We start from the raw sequence: 14,968 nt of genomic DNA, 5'->3' as shown, positions 1-14,968 counted from the left end.
GGGCAACATTCGCGCGTATCGAGAGCGAATTGTCGACAGTGTACAACCGGTGACACGGGTTCGTTCCATCGTAGGGGTTAGTGGCTCGGTTCGCGACACTCCCTTCTCCTCCGCGACAGGCTTCTCTCGATCACGCGTGTTGGTTGCGCGAAATGGGTGCGCAGAAACATATCGCTGAACACGCAACGGAGCGAGTTCAATTTTTCGATAGTCCTAACTCCACTGATCAAAATAAAGATAGAGTGGGTGTAAACAAATGGATCGTCACGTAATTGGACTCTCAAAGCACCAACAATATGTTGAATAGTTTATGAATGAAAAGATATTTCCGTATTTTGCTTTTTTAGCCATACTAATATAACTTTGACTAAAAATTGAGCAAGTTATACTGTTATTTAGTCGATGTACCGATTACAGGTCAAAGTCACATGATTTTATTTACACGGACTCTATCTTTGTATTGAACCAACGGTAGATGGGATCAACCTACGTGCGATGAGTCACGTGAATGGCTATGAAATAATAATATTCTGTGAATAGCACTACGACATTTAAAGTTTATAAATAAGTTATCGATCGAAGGATCAAAATATAATTTATTAAAGACGTTTCATTCTGAAGTGTGTATGTCAACCAATATTTTGCATATCTCGCTCGAACGATACATGCATACGTATATCATAAATATTTAATACATAAGAAAATTCAAACAACACACACCAGAATGTACGGAATTAAATACACAAAGTACAAATGTATATTTCAGTGCAAATTTTTATGTTTGTAATCTGCAGAATACATGGCGATATGCAGAATACATATATTACAATATTCAAACTTGTGCATATATTGCATATTTTGCATATTGTATTCGGCAGTTTCCACTGCATTCTAGTTTAATCTTTAAGTGTCGTATAAATCGTAATCGAATATTGTTCTATCACAATTCGTACAACTTGACGCAAATAGGTTAATCGTGTCTAGGTTAGATATTTCGAAAATTTAACACGTTCTTTACCACACACTGATTCTTACGAGAGACCAATATTGTCTGTACTAACGAACAAAGTTGTCACATTATGTGACACATTATTTACAATAGTTAGCTCGCATTAAATAAAATTACTACTATTGTAACATGATCCGTGGCGGACGAATTTCCAACTGAATGGTAGTAGCGAGCCGTGTTCAAGCTATTTTATTGTGCGATCGGCGGCATTGTGATTCTGCGCAGCTATTTCGCGCAACCGTTAAGCTCCTCTGCGTTAAAAATCGAGACCCTGTCGTAACAGAGAAATGGCACCGTGAACCGATCTACCAAGCTAAACAGTTTATATCATGCGTACTAACCGCTTGATTTTCATTACACGTTCGGTGAAAACAATAATGCATCAAGTTCCTACGATACGTTCGAAGAATGCATTTCAAATCAAAATAATACATAAATGTATTAAACACTTTTATAGCGCTACAGGCACTCGCGTACTTAAAAGCAGCTCAATTGAGATTATGTTTATCCACTCGAGTCGCGTAATAGTCGTATAAATTTATAGTATATTTCGCAAGACGACAAAGTCAATTCAAACAAAACACCACATGACGATCGTTGCAGGATCATATTAGCAAAAAGCTGTTTCTTAAATACGTACAATAGAATAGAATTTCGTGTCATCAAATGTATGCTATATACAGTTTACTAAATCGAGTAAAATATAAATCATAAAATTATGTCCTGCATGGAAGACCAAAGTCGAGGAAGATTATGTCAAGCACGTAAGACGTGTATTTGTATGCTTTATTTGCATCTTATTCGTCTCTTTTTATTTTAATTAAATGTTTAGTGCACATTATTTTAGTTTCGGTGTAAAAGATAAGTATAGTATTTATTTGTTGAGAACAAAGACAGGCAAAATACTCATCAAAATGAATATTTCAAATAACATCTTTAAAAACAGGTGACTCAGAGTGGGACTAGCGCGTGCTATATAATGTAAAAGGACAACTCATGTCTTGCTAAAGGCGAAAGCGAGTTGGAGAGATTGAGAGCGAGTGAGGAACAATATAGAACAGATGAAGCATTATTGTATGCAAAGGACGGGGTATAAAGTATCTATGAAACAAAGCAAGAGACTCTTTCAGTCCCTCTGATACGAGTGATCAAAAATGACAGGGAAAATTGTTGAGTGTAAACCAAAACCGGTCCTCATGAACAAATACTGTACTTCGTATGTTATTCGTATTTTTGATTAACTCGATACGCTTGTCGTAAACGTCGATAGAAACTGTCAATAGATCGAATTAAAGGTTAAGTGCGCGCTATTTTAACCTGCCCATCAAGAAACGAGTACCGTGTAAATTAACCGATAAAGTAGAAATCGCTGTCGTTCGATGCATCTGCGCACCTACTTCGCGCAATTACCAAGCACATCGTAACGCCCTCTTGCTCCTACGATGGAACGAATCCGTGTCATCGTGCGTACAAAGAACCGTAGAAGAATGCGCGCGTCGTTTATTTTCTGTTCGTAGGACGTCCACCATGGGAACGGAACGCAGCAGATGTTTTACGACGATCCGCGAGTGTTGTACCTGTCGATACACAGGCACGACGAAGGTAACTTCTTTCCAGGAACCGGCGGCCCCACAGAGTGCGGAGCCGGCGAGGGTCTGGGCTACAATGTGAACGTGGCCTGGTCGGGCGGATTGAACCCGCCAATGGGAGACGCAGAATATATCGCTGCCTTTCGGACGGTGGTCATGCCGATCGCAAAGGCGTTCGATCCAAGCATTGTGCTAGTCTCAGCGGGATTTGACGCGGCCGTTGGCCATCCCCCGCCTCTCGGTGGTTACAAGGTCAGCCCTGCCTGTTTTGGGAAGCTGACGCAACAGCTGTTGGGACTAGCCGACGGCAAAGTGGTCCTCGCTCTTGAAGGCGGCTACGATTTGGCCGCAATCTGCGATTCTGCGCAAGAGTGCGTCCGAGCTCTGCTCGGCGATGAACCTACCCAACTGAGGGAGGAAGAACTGACCAGGCCTCCGTGTCAAAACGCTATTGACACGTTGCAAAAGACTATCGCTGTTCAGGTACGATCTTCAGCGAAAAAAATTATTACCTATCTCATTAATTCAAATATATTATTATGATTTACTTTAAGCTTACAATAAATTCCTATAATTGTACTGCCACCCCCGCCCTCGAATTTTTATGATACTTCGAGATAAATATAGTAGGCAATTGACGATGATATTCTTTGGAATATTTCGTCTTCCACACCTCACACTTAATTTCTCTTGTTGCACTAGTGATGGGATTAATCCAATTACATATGTACTTATTAATAAGTTGACATTAAATAACAGATATCGAATAGAGTTTTCATTGTTTAGATATTAATTTCTATGCACTATTGTTTAATCATTTATTTGTACCAAGCAGTAACTAAAATTGTTACAAGAGCAACAATTTCAGACGTAAATATATTTGTGACGCTGAACATGTCTCGTTCCCATCACTAGTTGCCGAATTATTTCCATGTCAATTGTTCAATTTTACGGTTTCTTATTGTTCTCATGTTAATGCACAGATGTCGCATTGGCCTTGCGTCAAGCTGAACGCTCACACTGTACCAATGAGCGCGATCGAAGCTGGTCAGAAAGAACGCGACGAATCGGAGACGGTCTCCGCGATGGCCTCTCTTTCGATGCAGCAGCCTACCAACTTAACGTAAGTCCAACCCCCTCTCTGTTACTCATGATCATTCGTTGCGAGTTGTAAAACAATCATTTTCCCTTTTCCTATCGCTATTGTTTTAGGACTACCCCAGAACATTCCCGTGAAGTTTCCGAGGAGCCCATGGAACAAGACGATGCCAAATGAAATCGTAGTTGGTTGCGTTACGGTACGCGCGATTGTCTTTGGAAATTGTCGCGAGACGACCATCGTCGTGTTCGCGACGCGTCGTAGGAAAGCGACAGGCAAGATACGGAAACGCTGTGCCGCACAACCGGTACAGCCTACTGTGTTCGACGCTGCATCGTGTCGCGCCAGTACCAAGCCTTTGCGAGATTCTATTCCCGCGTTTTCTGGCGTTGAATCACGTTGTACGTTGGGCCCGAGTCCCGATGCCGCGAACGGTCGTTGTTGTCGAGCCGACCACACGCGAAAGCAAGCCGAACTGAGCCGAACTGAGCGGAACTGAGCCGAACTGAGCCAAGCCACCAATATAGTTTGCTCGCTCGCTCGCGATGAGTGTGCGCGATACCGCTTTGAAGCATTTTTCTTGTTTCCGCGAGCAGTCATACGTTTTCGAGCACATTCTGAGTTACACGATACATGCTTTCGACGACTAAAACGTCAATTTGTCGAAGCAGCAGTTGTCGCAAACGTTGAACCGTCTTTTCCATCTTTTCTTTCGAATCACGTGCGAACAAATCTTATCGGATAGAAATTTCGAAGACACGCGCTATAGGAAAATTGTACCTGTGTATGATGAACCGTCGGTGTTGTCCTGATTTGTCCTGATCCGACTATTTGTACGGCAAAAGGGGTTACGAAATTTTTGCGTGTTCTGTGACTCGAGCAAGAAAACTCGTGTCTCACGCGTTCACTTTGTTTATTTTAACGTCTTTATTACGCAAATTAGAAGGGAATGTACATTTTATGTGAAAATAATTACATAATTGCGTAAAGACGCGAGGTACAGGTTGAAGGCTGTTTTTAAACCCAACCTCGAAACTTTGATTCAGGCGAGAGTAACTCAACCTTAAACGACACTCTGACGCATCGACGGAAATTGCCTGAATTGTTTATCCCCATCATCGGATAAATTTATTTAAAAGACAGCGTAGCATTAGGCATTTTCGTTTATTTTTGTTGCGCTAGACGCGCTTCAAACAATTGTTCGTTCGCAGAACACGACGCGCGCGTCGCCATTCTGCTTCCGTCTCTCTTATAGTGTTCGACGAATTTGAAGGTGCGCATGCGCGGCCACTTCAATCATTTGTCTTTTCGGCGAAAATTCGCACATTGACGGTGCTACGATCAAATCGAGCCGATTTATTCAGAGCGCGGTAGAGACTCGCAGGAGTAATGACAAACTTGACGTATCGAAGAACGTGGGACTGTGAAGAGCAGAAAAAAAAGTAAAGCGTTTCGCGTGTCTCGTGTCGCGAGAAGCAGCGATTCATCTATTTTCAAGCTGCATAGCGACGTGTTTGGTTGTTTAATCGCAAACAAAGGCTGGTGTGATTTTTGTGATATTTTGTAAAAAAAAAGATGAAATTTAACGAGCTACTGTTAAATAAAGGTATAAATGCACGCGCGAGCATGTGAGAGAGAGAAAGAAATATAATTGAAATATGAGCATTTATTTTTGTGTCGTGCATTTTACGAGAACACGGAGTCATGTAAACGAATCGATCGATCGACAAACGATTTCCGCGGTTCGTACGTTGCGCGTATAACGTATATGCATATACGCGAACGTGTGCGCATATACGGGCATCGAGTACAAGGAATATATGTGTGCATCGTATGTTTGTGTGTCGCAAGAATCTCAAGTGTTCGTCCCGTATTTTTACCAAAAATTATGGAAATATCAAGCACGAAATAATTTTTTGGTCGATTCGTGTCGTAACCTTGGAAGTCCCGAATAATCCTCTAATTCGTGTATTCTTCCTGTGTCAGAACCGATCGTCGCGACGACTCGAAACTGCGTTTCTGTCATTCCTTCTATTCGATAGTTATCGACACCTACCCATTGTACGGTTTTCTTTTGCTTTCGTCTTGTCTCTCGATACTTATTTCACGATCAATCGTCGTCCGGGTACTTTTTTTTTCCACGACTTTTCTCCCCCTTCCTTCCCGATCCCTATTCGACCAGTACATTCTTTCGACCGAACTATTCGTTACCACTGGTTTCGCTCTCGTGCGACGATCGTTTGGAAATTGTTGACAATTCTAAGAGAGTTTTATGCGTTTTGGACAAAGAAACTTGCAACATTCCGGTATCGTTCTTAGAAAATCGATACAAGTTAGATGTAAAAATCGTTGACTCGCATCGAAAATCGAATAATAAATAATAATAAAAAAAAAAAAGAAAATAAGAATCTAAAGTCGAAGATGAAAAAAAAATAATAAAAATGTTACGATTACGTTATTGCACGTGTACGAGTATGTCCATATTGCGTAAGCTTAAGTGTATTAGTCATACATTTTTTATGTATATAAATGTACCTCGTAAAGTAATTTTAAATAAAAGGTATAGTCATTGTGTTACGCATACGTTACCGACATATGCAGTCTTCGTATCATCGTTGGACGTTAAGAAGTCGTGCGCGACAGCTTCCCGAAACGAGTTCTGGTATGATCCAAGTCCTTTCGCGCTCTCTGAAACCCGAATATGCCTTTCGGTTTGGCAATTCAACAACACGCACTAGTCATCAAACTTTACACCCATTTTCCAGACTGACATACGTTTAATCGAATCTTTGTACAGAAAACAATAGAAATTAACGTAAACTCGTTTCAAATCACCATTGTATATACATATACATGTATATATTTATATTTTTTTTTTTTACGCAAAGTGCTAATACTACTACGATAGGTAACTCGATATTTTCTAAATTTATTTTCTTTTTTCTCGTTTCGTGTTTTTTTTAGTATACAGATCTCGGCGCGATTACGACTAACGCCGGAAAAATTCTTTCCCTCCTTTTTTTTTTTGTTTTTCATCATGGATAACGATGCGATGATTTTCACGACCTTTTTCTTTCGTGACTCGCTTCGTATCTCTCGGACAATATCGATAAATCGATGCCGGTCAGTTTTATTCGGCAATGCATTGGCAATTACTTTTTACACTTTGTATGTGTGTACACGCCACTGCGCGCACGCGTCCGCACACGGTATACATATATACACGCGTGCATACCAGAGCGCGTTGCGTACACGTATACATGCATATATACGTTCATACTTATGTGTACAGCGTGATTCTAAAAAACATAGTCAACCTGTAGTTCATTTCTGTGTGAATATACAAGAAACTCTGAACGCCGAAACAGGTATTATCTTCTTATGACGTAATATTTTCTTTGCGTGCAATATGTATTTGCAACTTTTTTCTTAAACAAAACCACTAATTTTGTATACATAAATGGAACTTTTTCGTCTTCCTATGTATAAAAGTATAAAGGTAATACTATTAAAAACTGAGTACTTTACAAGTTTATATATGGAACCTCGTCTTTTACACTACCCTGTACATTTACTTTCTCTTTTTGTAGTGTAATAATGATATTATTATTATTATGATATTTCGTATTTAAATATAAATTTATTTGCAATTTATCGTTTCAACTGACGACACGAAATTATATACTGCTTAGTAACATGAAAAGTGTAACGAATAATGTAAAGAAACGATTAAGACAATGTTTAGTTCATAATGGTGGAACATTTGAACACAGGTTAGAATAAAGTAATCTTCTAACGTAAAATATCTCGTAAAGTATTCCACCTTCAATGGTTGTGTAATACTTTTATACAAGGAATGATAATTGATTTATGTAAAAGTAAATCAGTGGTTTCATTTAGAAGAAAAAAGGTACAAGTGTATATTAATGAAAAGAAAAATATTACTACTAAAAGATACTTTCTACTTTCTTCTCTCACATTGTTGCAACTTCGCGCAGAAAAGAGCTACACCTTGTCCCAATTTTTAGAATCATACAGTACATGTATGCACGGTGCTGATTCAGTTTTTTTTTTTATATTCATATGCTTTTATAATATACCGAAGGTTGTTATCAGAGTATGGTACACTATCGATTATGTTTACATCGTGGAGACTTAAAAACCTATGGAATATTTCTTCTTCTATGTACAAGGATGTTTAAAAAAGAAAAGATTTTAAAAAAACTTATATCGATACGGTCACACGGAAACGTTACATCTTTCGATACAAACATCGGCACGCTATTACCAATGTTTCTTCCAGCGATCGGAGAAATTTGTAGAATAATCGCTGCGGAGGCAAAAAAGTTTGGCAAGATGCACGTTCCGCGCGCATGCGTGAAATCGCGTGCGCGGTCCCCTCCCATGCACGCCTTAGCAAAGTTCGATAATCGATTATTCGTTAATTCTCTCACAATCTCGCGCAATCAAAGGCGCTCGCGTCATCGCAGGAGGTTATGTTGACACCGAATCGACTGCTTCGAAATAAATAACGACAATGCGCATCGCTTTGCTCGCGACAGCAAATTCGAAGGGCAACGACGTCGGAACAAACGCGATAAATATCTCCCGAAGCCCTACCTGCTGCGCAATAGGTCGTAAAAACGAACGAACAAAGTACGTAACGAACAAAATTAACTGAAACTTCGTCCAACTGATTTCGCGTTACTCAACGTCGTTGCCCTTCCTCTTACTCGTATCCGTCGTAGTTGTGTATTGCTATATATGGATCGATCGTTTTGTAAAATTATACAAAAATAAATTGCGTTGCAAGTCCGCAGCTGCTGCCGCGACCGTCTTTCTTGAACCAAGAACGCAACCAGTTCCTCCAACCTAATCCCTTTTTCACTCTACAAGGGAATCTCGCGGAAGCGTATTTTTCATCGGCACGAATACGCGCGCGCCGAACTTCGAACTCGCGAAAGAACTTGAAACGGAGTGCGCGTCATCGATACGCAGACGCTACGGTCTGTGTACCTTTGTCCACCGTATCGTGAGATCGTGTCACGCTACCTGAATTTCGCTCGTGTCGTTTCGAAAGTTTGTACGATACGTGCGTGTGTGTGTGTGTGTGTGTGTGTGTGTGTGTATGTGTGTGTGCGTCGTTCGTCGCGACCAATCAACTACTCCCCACCACTCCTCCATCTCGCGGCCAAGCGAACAACTTTAAATACACGTATCCTATATGTTGCGAATATATTCCTACGAAATTACCTTTATATCGTTAAACGGTCGCTAACTAAACACGTTCAAGGAATGTAATTTTACTTACACTCAATTCATCGTTCTTTCGTTTCCGATCGCGTGTATGCGTTTAAAAAAACGCACAGCGACGACGACGATATCGATTCCTTCGAACTACAGCCCGATTTAATCGGCTACTTTGGCGATTCTAATACTCTTTCGCGATAACAGCGACGATGCTTGTCGTGCGCGCCGAAAGATCCATCGAGCGAACGGTAGGTATTTATTCACGCGTTCGCAAGCATCGAACTGTCGCAAGCAGTCTTTCATCGAAACTACGCCCCGCCGTTGTGTAAACCCGGGTTGCGCGTTCTTGTCGTCGGTCTGGGATTTTTTTTTCAATTTTTTTTTTCTTGTTTTGATTTTACGCGAACCTCCTTATCAAATCTATGTACACTCGACACGTCTGGCGTGCTCGTATCGGCTAGGAACGAACGGTAGCCGTACGCGTTCGGATTATCGCGTTACTACAATCATATTTAGTGTACAGGTTTCTTATTTTACGGTAGAGAAATTTTGCTGCGGATTTTGATTCGGTGACACCCACGTACTGAACACGTCTCTGCAGTGGCTAGCAACGCATTCGTTACTACAGTACTCGTCTTCCCATTCGCTGTTGGTTACCGCGGGATTCGGGCATCCATGACGTATACAAGCATTGGAGGGGGGTCTTTGACCGCCCATGGTTGCCTGAGCCGCGGAATTCACAGATGGCGGGCTCGACAATGAATCACCTTTCTGATTACTCGTATGCATCATCTGTTGCTGCTGCTGCTGCTGCTGTTGCTGCTGCTGCTGATGATGGTGATGCTGCTGCGATTGTTGCTGTGATACCTGCGAAAAAGAAGAGGATGTGTTTGTTAACACCAAACCGTTACTTCGACGACAAGAATATATACGGTGTTCTCTGTTTATATGTAACTGCATTCGTTCCACTCGTTTGTGTATAACCGGTGAAGATAATCCTGTATATACTTTTTTCTCTCTTGAACCAAGAACGAATCTTGTACACAGAGTATTTCCATTAACTCGAGCATTTAGAGTATCTCCGTTTCTTTTGAAAATTCAGACAAAAGTAAAAGAAGATCGTTCGCTTTCAAGGGGTAATTATTCTAATAAGTCTTATCTTTTCTCAAGCTCTTATTTTACTGGAATGACTTCAATTGTTGAATGTAATTGCAGAGAAATAGAATTATATAATTGTCATTGTAACTGGGACTGAACAATTGCAATTAATGATTTACATACTTTTATAACTTCTTCGTGCATGTGTTAATAGCTTGAAAAAATTGCTAATTCACTGTACATTCATGTATTTCACGAATTTATTAAAATTGTTAAAACACTCGCGTTATTTTAATTTCTATTGTATAAAATTTAAACTTTTGTTTATAACAAATTCGTAAATTTGATGAATATATAGCAAATAAAAAGTTACAATACTGTGGATTATGTCATTGTAATTGCTCTGTCATTGCATTTACCTGTTACAATTGTTAATTATAGTCGGCAGTAATTACATTTGGCAATTAAAATTGTAATTGTCATCGGTAACGATCAACGATTGTAAATTGTCAGTCATTAATTAGATTATAGTTTGTCCAACACTGGTCGAGAATTAGTCATACATTAATGGAAATTAAATTTTTGATATTTTTCGGTACAATATCGCGACAAGGCCATTAAGAATAGATTGGTAAAGTTCGTTCGATGGAAATGAGTTCAAATATAACCGCATTTGGACTACTTTTAATTAAACGTAATTGAAAGGCTTTCGAAAGTGGTCCGAATAAAGTTTTATAAAATATAATGCGAATGAGGTCGGGCTGGTACTCATTTTCACGGAAAAAATATTACCTGTTCATTGATAATACTCTCGTGAAGATGCAACGAGAAATATAAAAAATTTTCTTTTCATCGATGGATACTATTTCTGCGTACATAATCGATCATACTGAACAAACATAAACAGAAGTGATTTTGTTTCAGTTATCTGGGGATTATTGCAGTCACCTAATGATAAAATTCGTGCACGAAGATGCAAAATGAAACACAAGTAAATCTTATTCGCTAACCTGCATGTATTGCTGCTGTGAGACCTGTTGCTGCTGCATATGTTGCTGCTGCTGCGACTGGGGCTGCGATTGTTGCGGTTGCGGTGACATATGTGCCGGCGCCATTGAATTGGTTATCAAACCCTAAATAAAATGTAGAATTAAGAGAAAAATCATGATAATTACGTTCAATTTAATTCAGCATCGGTTTAAATACACACTTACTCAACAATTCTTTTCTTTTACCAATTTAAACATTAAATTCAACACTCGTTTTCCCCATGAAACAAATCATCTGTCATATATCGATACTAACAGCACAGATTTGGAAGAAAACACGTAGTAAATGATTTCCTTTTTATTTATTTAAGAGAAATTTTCTTTTATCTATGATATTACTATTGATTTTGTATATTAATTGGGAATATAAATACTTAACAGTGGCAGTATAGCCATGAGCTTGTTGTCAGAGTGAAAATTGAAAGTTGGGAACGAAGAATCCTTCTTTCAAATTTTTGGCACTAGATGGAACAATGTAATACAAATTAAGACATTTCTCTTAACAAAGCTAAGGTTGCTATGAATTTTCCTCCTATTGGAAACGGTTTTCAAGATTAATTCCAAGGCAAGATTTGTCGCATCAACCTTACCAATGTGTCTATCAGTAAACCAGATTGAAACACTAATATTTTTTTGATAAACGTAGTAATGTTACTCTTGACACTAGAAAATAGTATTTTCTTTTAATATTATTACAGGACAAAATAACAACAATTATTCTTGACTGCTTTTACACAGCCATATTGTTTTCTTAATTTCTTGGTTTAATAAAGGAGTAATAATAGTTTCTGATAGTATACCATTTTCAATCTGTATGAATACTTTTGAAAATGATAAGTATGATTTAAAATTTAAATATAAAAATCATTTCATCAGTGTACAAAAACACAGCTAGTTCAAAGTTTAAGAGAAATCATTACCTGCTGCGTTTGTTGTTGCTGAGGATTCCCTGACATGGCCAAATGGTGAGGAGACTTCTTCATTTGCATTTGTTGCGATTGTTGCTGATGCTGATGATGCTGATGTGGATGCGCATGTTGTTGCTGAGGCGACGGCGGTTGAGGTTGCGGGCTGTAGACCTGATAAGAAACGTTTCCAGGAGTTCCACTACCGGCGTAGTTGCCATATGCTGCATATTGAACTTGTTGCTGCTGCTGCTGTTGTGGCGACGGTTGTTGTTGCTGCTGCTGTTCGTTCTCAGCTGCTCCTTTACTGACAAGAGACGCTCTATATGCTGCAAGAGCCTGTAGATATTCCTTCTTTGCAGCTTCGGTCTTCTTCTTGTAAACCTACAATAATTTTGAACTTTTCAACAATGCAATGTTTTAAGTACAATACAGCAGAGGCCTCCATAGCTGTCACAAAGACAAAGAATGCTAAAATATTTGAACAAATTGTAAGTTCTTTTCATTTCTATTTAAATAAATGATGTTTCCAGTTAGAAGAGTATTCTATTACTCGAATACCTTATTTGTTTTTCGTTATTAATTAAGATATGCTTTCCAACGATTTTTATCGAGAATTTGATTCTTTTCAACGAAAGACGGGAGAAATTAGGTAGCCATAGATAATGGGTACTCCTTCATTAGAGTCAAGAGGATTCAACCAATTAGAAGTAATGTTAACCCTTACCGGATGTCAACGCTTTAGACATGACTTACGGCTAGGTCGTCGCTTTACCTGGCGCGTACATAGAAAATGTTGCACTAACATTATTTCATATGAAAGGATATTTTATTGCATAAAAAAATATATTCTAACACTTTTTACTAAATATTTCAACTTTAATTATTTGTTTATACGTCCAATAATGTAAAAACGGGAATGTTAATGTGGGACGTGACATATGTTAAGGGTGGAGAAACACTGACAATAAATTAAAACAATTTTTAAAGAGTTGAAAACAATGAATCTGGAAATAGTTAGCAACAGTGGAATATATTATAAAAATAAGGCATCAGTATATGTTAGTTAACAGAATAATAGCCTTCTAATGCGAGGCATCACTTGAAAGCGGTAACTGCTGAAATTGTCAAATAAATTTCTACTCACTGCAATTATAATTCCAATTGCCAAATATAAATGCAGAACACTTATTAAAATTATAATTTTTGTCGAAATCAATTCTAATAAAGTAGAGTGCAAGATCTTTGAATCATCGATTTGGTCGAAAATTTTACATATTAGTAATTTGGTTTATAAAAAATATAGCATTATAGGGGTAATTATTATATTATTATTATGTTGAAATAGAATTACAATCAAAATTGTTATAGAGTCTTATTGTGGCGTCACGTTAACGTACTTAACTGCTACCGTCATATGCCAGGGTTCAATTCCGCGTCGAAGAAATTTCTTTTTTTTTTTTTAATTTTCGTTTATTATTTATCTACTCAATTTAGAAAACGATTTTGACATGGACAATCGTGGAGTAATTTTACTTTTGAATATAACTGCAGAAAAAAAACTGACTAATTGAAAAATACATTTCAACTCATATGGATTGCTGTTATCAGTTCTAACATAAATGATAAGACGAGAAATTAGATGAAGCTGTTGAAAACGTGGGTCAAAAAACCAAGGTTGTAATGAATATCATTATTCTATGTAACAATAGGTTTTGTATGTATTTCCTACGTTAGCTGCACCATTTTTGTGTTTCTTTTTATGTAAAAAGTAATGCTAAATCCTTTTTATAATGTAAACATATTTTCTTTACGTCTATTAAAAAATTTAATATGTATTTTTACTTGTAGAAATTTAATTAATTTGAATCAAATAAATCGAAAAAAAAAAAAGATCAACCATTTTAATTAAAATTCTATTTCGGTGTAATAATGAATCTTTCATCTTAAATATCTTAAATATCTTAAATATCTTAAAATTTATAAAATATCTGCCCCAGTAATGCTATATTTTTATAAGCAGAATGAACAATTTACCCGTTATGCAAAGTTTTGTCTAAATCGATAACTTGAAGGCCTTGTACTTTCCTTGTAAGTGTCCTTCGATTGCATTTAGCAATTATTATAGTAATTATACTCAATAGCAATTGTACGGTTGTAAGTGTTCTGCAATTACAATTGTCAAGTTTTTTGCACATGCGCGTTGAAAACATCAGTAATGTGCCCTGATCGAATGAGAACAGGTATCGGTGTCCTATGTTACAGAAAATCATCTAAAAGTTTTTAAAAAATGAATAAAGGATACTAAAAGTATAAATGACCCTATTGAAATGACTATAAGGCTTATTGATATCGTTTGTAAATAATTTAAATAATATAGCGATATTGTTCTGCCGATCGACGCTTGCACCATTGGTTAATATACGTCACTGATCATGTCGTTCGTGGCACGCGCATGCGCGAGAACACGTTCTATCTGGCAATGAACTGGGACGCAACGCCATCTGTCACTTATCTAACGTAATATTACGCGTTTGTTAATCGTTAATTCTTTATCAGCTACTGAAGTCGAGGAAATACGTGAAATGAAAACGCGACTTCAGCAACGAAAGACGCAACACAACATGGCAAACAGAAGATACGATTTAAGTACTCACGTTCTTGTGTTCGGTATCCAAGGCGTCCCACATCGAAGCAACAATCTTCGACACTTCACCGAAGCTTGCGTTCGGATTCTGTCCCTTTATCGCTGCTTGTGTGTCCCTGAAGAACAGAGCATACGCCGACACGGGCCTGAAAAGTAATCATTTGCGCGAAATGGAAATTTAATACGCAAATATATCCAAAACGTATCGAAAAAGAAACTCGCTCTGAAGACGTGAAGAATTAAACGTGCACATACACTGAAAACGAGAAGAAAATGGCCCTGAACGGTATTCAGATATAACGATCAAAATTTTTGAAAAAAA

At 38.1% G+C, this 14,968-nt stretch overlaps 2 protein-coding genes across 19 annotated transcripts in view; one reads left to right on the top strand and one right to left on the bottom strand.

Annotated features, from left to right (window-relative positions):
* Hdac4 (histone deacetylase 4) overlaps positions 1-6,280 on the top strand; it is a 68,458-nt gene extending 62,178 nt beyond the window's left edge. For all 15 annotated transcript variants that reach the window (XM_076313176.1, XM_076313175.1, XM_076313173.1 and 12 more), the window contains 3 exons: positions 2,527-3,081; positions 3,582-3,721; positions 3,811-6,280. In XM_076313176.1, coding sequence (XP_076169291.1) covers positions 2,527-3,081; positions 3,582-3,721; positions 3,811-3,874 — 759 coding nt within the window. In that variant the 3' untranslated portion in view covers positions 3,875-6,280. The remainder of the gene's footprint in view (positions 1-2,526; positions 3,082-3,581; positions 3,722-3,810) is intronic.
* Positions 5,869-14,968, bottom strand: part of LOC143147684 (TOX high mobility group box family member 4) — a 70,795-nt gene continuing 61,695 nt past the window's right edge. For all 4 annotated transcript variants that reach the window (XM_076313188.1, XM_076313189.1, XM_076313191.1 and 1 more), the window contains 4 exons: positions 14,657-14,792; positions 12,015-12,383; positions 11,056-11,178; positions 5,869-9,814 (listed from right to left, as the gene is read on the bottom strand). In XM_076313188.1, coding sequence (XP_076169303.1) covers positions 9,476-9,814; positions 11,056-11,178; positions 12,015-12,383; positions 14,657-14,792 — 967 coding nt within the window. In that variant the 3' untranslated portion in view covers positions 5,869-9,475. The remainder of the gene's footprint in view (positions 9,815-11,055; positions 11,179-12,014; positions 12,384-14,656; positions 14,793-14,968) is intronic.

Source organism: Ptiloglossa arizonensis, chromosome 5 (genome assembly GCF_051014685.1).
Source record: "Ptiloglossa arizonensis isolate GNS036 chromosome 5, iyPtiAriz1_principal, whole genome shotgun sequence".
NCBI lineage: Eukaryota > Metazoa > Arthropoda > Insecta > Hymenoptera > Colletidae > Ptiloglossa > Ptiloglossa arizonensis.
Note: the sequence above shows the minus strand (reverse complement) of the source record. Positions and strands in the feature narration are given on the sequence as shown.